Here is a 7,593-nt window from a genome sequence, read left to right as displayed (position 1 = left end):
CCTCATGCACTCTCACGGTGTCTGTTTATGACAGTTTGGTCGGAAACATGCACACCAGTAGCCCACTGGAAGTAATGTTGTAGGGCTCTGGCAGTGTTCCTCCTCGCACAAAGGAGCAGATACTGGTCCTGGTGCTGTGGTAACACCCTTCTACGGCCCGGTCCAGCTCTCCTTGTCTAACGGCCTGTCTCCTGGTACCTTCTCCATGCTCTTTGCGAGAGAGATGAATGAAAATCAAAGTGAATCATAAAATACATGAAATGCAGAATAAAATAACAATAAGAATTAGAAATAACAATAAAATATAACATTTAATTACGCAAGATATAAGGAAAGTTATAACAGGGGGAAAAAACAGTCACTTTCATTTGCACCAGAACAAGTGACTTATTCATTATTGCTTTTGCTTCTTAACTGGACAGATTGATATCCCTGAAGTTTAATTGACAGGATGTTATACTGTGATGATTAAGTGTTCCCTGATTTTATTTTAATTTTGCAGTGTTTGGAGTAAAAGTAATACCACTTTATTTACAAGATTTTAAAGGAAATGTTCATGTTAAACATATAACAAAAATACTAACAGCTGTGCACTTTTTTTAATACAAAATGTTGACAAATATCAGAATTCTGTAAACAAAGTAAGAACGCTGCCCTGCGATGGACTGGCAACCTGTCCAGGGTGTACCCTGCCTTTCGCCTGATGTAAACTGGGATTGGCTCCAGCCCCCCACGACCCCATACGCAGGATAATCGGTTGACGATGGATGGATGGATGGATGAATTAAGAACGCTTACATTAAAGTCAGAGTATTGGGTAAAGTAAATAAATAATTAAAGTAACACATTAGCTTGGGTTATAAATGTCAAAATCAAGTACAACAGTACATTTGAAAAAAAATATACAGTGTTAGGTGAACTTAACTTTTGGTTTACATATATTCAAATTCTAATGGTCAGTGGGGTTTTCAGCAGAGGAGAAAGATATGTACAGTAGTTTGCAACAACATAATAATTTCATAGGCTCATGTCAAAATTAGCTCCAACAATCAGGACACGAGGGACATTAAGGCAATGCAGAAGATGGGATCAGCAAGTCCCATCAATCATTCATGACAGCAGGCAGGACTGTGGCAGCGTGATGGATGACAGCGGTGAAATGAGACAGAGAGGAATGCACCATACGTCCAGCTTGTCACACTAAGTTTATACTGCCACACATCAGTGCTTCCACCACTTCAAGATCAGTGTTAGAAAAGGCTGCTCTAAACAGTGCAGTGTATGTGCATGAAAATGCGGCTTTCAAATGTTGGAGGAGAAATGATTAATGGTTGTCCTGTCCTTTCACTACGGCTTGTGTATCTCACAACTCCATGATTTCATGAATCGTCTATCTCCCAGTTGGACTGAATTTAAAAAATCACCAGTACAATCGCAAACACAATTACCCCTAAAAAAGCTAATTGTGTTGCTTTTGACTCAGTACATAAGTATCGTACACACACACACACAAGCTGTAGGCCCAAACTACACAGTTTACTTGTAAGTGATCATGGGAAAGGGTGTCTACCACTAAGTAACTAGTATGGAAAAGTGCTGGAGGTAATGAGAGGGCAAGGACTCTTACTGTTAATATAAAATCCCCCTGTTAAATTTAGTATGAAATGAATGGAAAACAAACTTTGCCCTCCCCATCATCTCCATTTGATTAAATTGGAGACGCGACTGGGTACATGAAGAGCTGGTGAGCTGCAGCAGAAGTCACACAAGGACAGCATGAACATTTAGAGGCTTTGTAAAAGCAGGAGCAGTCAACATAGTCAAAATTACCAGGTGGTGATAATTGCACTGGGAGATGAAACTTGTTTGCTTTAAGCAGGGTGCTGTCACTGAAAGCAGCTGTGGGGAAAACAAATCAGAAGCAGACATCCTGAGCTGTCTTGCGTCGCCAGCAGCCCAATAAACTGACCACAGTGTTCGACATGCTGTTCTACACGCTGTTAAAGTCTTCATGCTCCAGCACGCAAGTGGCATGAAAAAGCTTTTGCTCTTTATCCGCTGGATTCTCTCTAGGTTTAATTTTTAGATTCACAAGTCTGATGATAAGATCTCTCATCTTCCCAATCTACATGACGGCAGGGTGGGAGGCCATAATGATGCAGTTTTCATCCATCCATACCATTCAAATTCACGTGCAAAAAATGACAAGTGTGACGACCCCTGTGGGGCTGTCCTGTGTAACATTCTTGTGCTTACCGCTTCACGGATGTGGTTGAGGCCGTTTTGAATTCTCTGTTGTTTTATTTCTACACTTCAACACCTCCACATACACCATACTTTCACTCACTCACACCTATCACTATTGACTTTACTGATTTTCACACGACATACTTCATTGATTATCTTTTGTTAAAAATAAATTACTTTGTTATACTTTCAACATGATGTGTCTCCATATTTGAGACACTCCATACTCACGGTCCAAGAGCCAGATCGTGACACAAGTAAGTCAAGACTTAGCTAACTCCACCGTTAGGAACTGAAACTACACATGGAATAATATGATGTCTAGTTCAACTGTCTATATACGCTGAAATAGGTGCTTGGTAATGTTCTGTTCACAATCCTTAGAGAAAAGTTGTCAAATAACCAAAATGCATGTTGGTCGGTTTATCCAACACTAAACTAAGATGGCAAACATGATAAATATTATATGCCTACTTGCAAAACACTGAAGGTTAGCACTGGCATGTTGATCATGTTAGCCTACTGATGTTAGCATTGTTTGTAACTGCCCTTTAGCACCACACAGAGCGGGTGTGTGTATTGTATAGTTCATGAAATAATTAAACAACGTCAGCTCAAATTAACACATAAACTGTGTACTCTTTGTCAGGTCAAATTTGTGTAACATGCACTTGTAGCCTATAGTGAAAGTAACTAATGAAATGACCATGTCTGTTTACAGATAACGTGTTTATATGTATTCCTGTCAGTGATGTCTGACCACTTGTCACAAAGAAATCTCTAAATGATTGCTCATTATGTGTGAGTTACGTGATATTTCCCTCAAGTCTTTAATTTGAAACATGAGAAAAAGTGTTTGTGCTCCACTTTGATCTGTTTATCTATAAGTTTTAAGCCAAACATCCATCAAGGAATAATATGCAGAGGGATTTAGACCAGAACAAACTTACAGCATATAATTAAATTCAAAGAAGACCTTATTCTTCACCCAAATAGACTGTTGGCTAGACAATCTCAGCAGTAGTTTGATGGCTCATTGTATCCAAACAGTAATTATGTCCTTAAAATACAGTATTCGTCTTTCAGCAAGAAACCCAGCCCTGTCTTCATTCTCCTCCAACAAGCTTACTTCCACTGCTACACATTTTAAAATGTCTATTCCAGATGAAATATGCAGTTACCATATCTTTTTTTTTTAAACCATACAATTTATTTATCTGATGATTTTTCAAAATTATCTAGTTTTTGAACTTGCCATGTTAGAAGTTTCCCTTGAAATACAACGGATGCGCTAACTTGAAAATACTCCTGATGCAGTTGCTTGACTGTGACATGGTGCTTTAGGCACACCCAGGTTTAGCTGCTGTAAATTGGCTTTTTCTATTCTTAGATTCAGTGTTTGGATAGATGTTCAGTTTGGGGCAAACATGACTCATATGCCATATCGTCATATAGCCTATTTAATTGCCAGACAGTCAATAAAATCACCCGACCAAAACTACAAGGAAAACACTGTGTGGTTTGTATTGTAGAACATAAATAAAACTTCCAATTACTATTAAGAAGATTCCATTTTGCAATCACACTCTGGTGACATTGTCAGATTGTTATATAAAAGTCTGTTCTTCAGTTAATGAGTCCAAGCTATTTGTATTTTAAAGTAACCAGTGTAACACACCACTGGAACATTCATTGCGCTGATCATCAAAATAAGTATTTGACATGTGATCTGATACTATTGACATCTTACTGAAAAAATATCCTTTTGAAATGATGCCTCTGTGTTAAGAATAGCAACGTAGGTTCCTTCATTTCCAAATTTACTTTAGCATAGTCTGCCATCTGCTGGCTCTTTTGTAGTAGGCTTTTAAGGGGATCGCTGTGAATTCATTGATTGAAGGTAATGTCTCATTGAATTGAGATTAGTGAATCTATATTACAAATGTAACCAAATTAAAATTTGCCAAATGTATGTCAGTAACTAAAGAGACACCCATTGACAGCTAAGGTACATGAAGAGCACCATATTGAAAACATATCAAACTCATTTAAAATACATTTTAACTCTAGATAAAAAGCAATTGTGTCTCCCATCCTGCGTTATTAGCCTAAGATGAAAGAAGAGGAGAAGAAAAGTCACTCTAGGAAAGTTCCAGGCTCCATGCCGTCAATCAAAGCCGCAGACTGTGTAGCCTTAATAACGAAGTTGGACAAAACCTTCTCCTTATGATTGCTGGAACTTAAGCCTACATCACTACCAAAAAACCCTGCAAAACAAGAAAACTCCCATACTGTTATTATTGCAGCAGTGACAGTCACAGGATGCCTATGTAGCATAATAATAATAATAATAATAATAAATAATAAAGTGAAATTAATTTGAGGGAATGACTTAACTTTACAATGTAATAGTAATTGCTGATATACTTATGCAAATTGTTTTACCTATGGATGCAATCGCCACCCTAATCTTTAATTAATCTTTAATTACGGTGGATAACAATGCATGATTAAAATGGCCTGCAATCATGAACCATGTCATGAATTGACCCTTCGCTAAGCCACGCCCTGAATACATAGCTGGCCAATCACAGGACACTTTTATGGATGCGCTCCATTGACTCTAATGCAAAAAGAGTCGTTTTGTAGCCTTTGGCTGTATTTTTCTAAGATATGGTCAAACGCTGTTCCTGGGGCACTTGTAATAGTTACAGTCGCTAGCCAGAAAGGCTGATAGGAGAAGTATGATTTATTCTCTTTCCAAAAACCTAAAATAAATCCAGATAAATGCACGCTGTGGATTGTTTCTAAAGTAATGTTAGTTAGCTAACGCTAGCTAACTTCCTACTCAGTGTAACGCAATACAGTCCTACTGTTCTGCTTTTTTTTTTAAATGATTGTAATAATGAATAGAGGCCTACCCAGCTTTAACAGTGTTGATCGTTCATATCGAGGTCTTTTGTCTCAATCGTCGAGGGATGTGGTGGTTCTCTAATACTGTGTGATCGGTAGGCTTAAGTTTCTATCTTTCATTTTTTTTCACGTCAGTTCGACAGCCTGAATACAACCTTCAAATGTATAATGCAACTGCAAAACTGTCTGCTTCTTTCTGTCATCGCTTTGACAATATTTCTCTGGGGAGTGCAGGAGTAGACAAAGGCAGCGTCGACAGTTTGTCGGACTTAGCAACGGTAACTAAGGGGGTGGGTCAAGCGAAGGGTCAATTGAGCTGGTTGTAATCCCCACGCATGCGCAGTGTCATCTGGGGAGAGATGGAATGTTCTGGTTCTCGCCTCTCCCGCGGAAGTCTCGCGCTTATTTGGCAGCCACGGAGGCGCGACCAAAGCAGAAACAGCGACTGGAACAACGAGAGGGGAGTCAGCGGCCCTTTGGCTGAGTTGATTTGGATTTCGGTCGAAAGAAGCGTCGATTAATTAAAATGACCAGTGGGTATCGACATGTATTTTGACTGTAAGGCATTTATGTACTTGGGTCGATTGCATGCAGTTTGTGGTCGGTGTTTTGCCACTCGTGAGCCTTGGCGACCGTCGACCCGGGTGCCGTCTATTTGCTGAAATAGAAACGGAATACCAGTGTTATCGCATTGGTTTGTTAAATCACGCACACACCACTGGCTGTGCTGTCTTGGTAGGTTTAAATGGAGTAACTTAGACGGGCTTGTGCTTGCTGTGTGTGCCACGTAGATGCGTGTGTTACATTAACTTATGTGTGTTGTACGTTTTGTCGACGTTGTGCAGCTTTTAGTCCAAGCCTCGGCCTAAGGCAACTGTAAAACCAAAGCTAGCAGAGACGATATCAACGCTGCTTGTAAACAGAGTGTGAAACCCATTGGCAGTAGTTATTTTTATTTCCCAAACGTGTCTCTGCCCTTGTTGGTCGTCTTTAATCACCGGGTTGGTGCGTCAGTCTTTTAAACGATGGAGGACGCATTGCTGTTGTTGTGGGCATGAAGCTGCTCCAGAGCGCCCCCCTGCCACGTCGGCTGCTCTGCGCCATCATACAGTCGTGCTTTAACTGTTTTGACCGTCTAAATTAAAAAACATGGCTCGTATACGCCTAACTTTAGAAAGTTGTTAATTCTCCCTGTTTCTTTTTCGTAGCATTTGGTATAAAGGTTTTGGTTAAAATGGTAAAGCTCACCTGATGTGTTGCTCACCAATGTGTCATTTGTTACATGGTTGTTTTTCTTGTTTCTGACGTGCAGGAGGAAACCAACGCGAGCTAGCACGCCAGAAGAATGCCAAAAAAACCAGTGACCTGTGTAAAGGGAAGAGGAACGACGATGGGCTCTCTGCCGCTGCTCGGAAGCAGAGGTAAGTATAAGATTAAAGAAATAGGATGCAGACAAACTCAGCTATGGGTTTTGCAGCACTTGAATGTAGGGATTTGTGGACTATTACACTCCTAGCTGATCATGGAGTTATGTATTTTCTGTCATGGAAACACATTCTTGAAACCTGCTCATGACAAGTCACACAGTATGAGGCTCCTGATCTTACAAGGGGTGCAAAAAACAATAGTACTTTTTGGGTATAAAAAAAGCAATGCGTTATTTTTGCTTGAATCTATGCCATATTACGATAGTTTGCCCTAACAAAGTCTATTCTCTCTTTAAATGTCCCTTTCTCCCCAAAGGGATGCTGAGATAATGCAACAGAAGCAGAAAAAGGCGGATGGAGGAGAGAAAGGTGGCACCAAGTCCAAGTAAAGAATGAAGGCGGAGACAAATTCAGCTCAGCGTTTCAATAACATCCCATGTTCAGCATTATTCCTGATATTTAAGAGAATGGATCTGTCGTTGTTGTCTAGACTCAAGAATCTAGAATCCTACATTCTTCCCTATGGCAAATGACATTGCTTGTTGGATTTGTTATTTTACTTGGTGAAATGATGTCTGAGCAAGTTAGCAGTTGTCCCACGCTCATGCTGCATGCAGAGGAGCATCAGCGGTGTAAGCAGCAGGAGAAAGATGAACAATTCTTGACAAAACCTCCACGTAACAGTTGTGTATTTTTGTACAAAAACGTCCCCTGCTGGTTTTAAATAAAGTATCTTTTTAGTTCATGCTTGCTTGAGTTATTCTGAATGCTGGAGAAGACAGTTTGTGTAATATTTTCACGCACTCTGTATTTCTGTTGAATCTTGAAGCATCTTTTTTTGTGACATCATATTCAGATGCAATTTATTGAGCACTTAATGTGACAGCAGGGATGCGGAATCATCAGCAAATAAACATTTACTAGCTATATCTCGGTGTATTCTGGTATTTGGTTAATTTGACTGTTGATTCAGATTTGGAGATATAACGTTTGGGTAAACAAATGT

General features: G+C 39.7%; 1 protein-coding gene across 1 annotated transcript; it reads left to right on the top strand.

Annotated features, from left to right (window-relative positions):
* Window positions 1–5,538: 5,538 nt before the first annotated feature.
* On the top strand, window positions 5,539–7,332 carry serf2 (small EDRK-rich factor 2). The gene is made up of 3 exons (XM_038701765.1): window positions 5,539–5,693; window positions 6,473–6,581; window positions 6,904–7,332. Exons 1-3 carry the CDS (start codon window positions 5,687–5,689, stop codon window positions 6,974–6,976), a joined length of 189 nt encoding a protein of 62 aa, XP_038557693.1. The 5' UTR covers window positions 5,539–5,686; the 3' UTR covers window positions 6,977–7,332.
* Window positions 7,333–7,593: the final 261 nt, after the last annotated feature.

Source organism: Micropterus salmoides, unplaced genomic scaffold (assembly GCF_014851395.1).
Source record: "Micropterus salmoides isolate LMB-PRFRI ecotype aquatic unplaced genomic scaffold, ASM1485139v1 Ms_hic_scaffold_6, whole genome shotgun sequence".
Lineage (NCBI taxonomy): Eukaryota > Metazoa > Chordata > Actinopteri > Centrarchiformes > Centrarchidae > Micropterus > Micropterus salmoides.
Note: the sequence above shows the minus strand (reverse complement) of the source record. Positions and strands in the feature narration are given on the sequence as shown.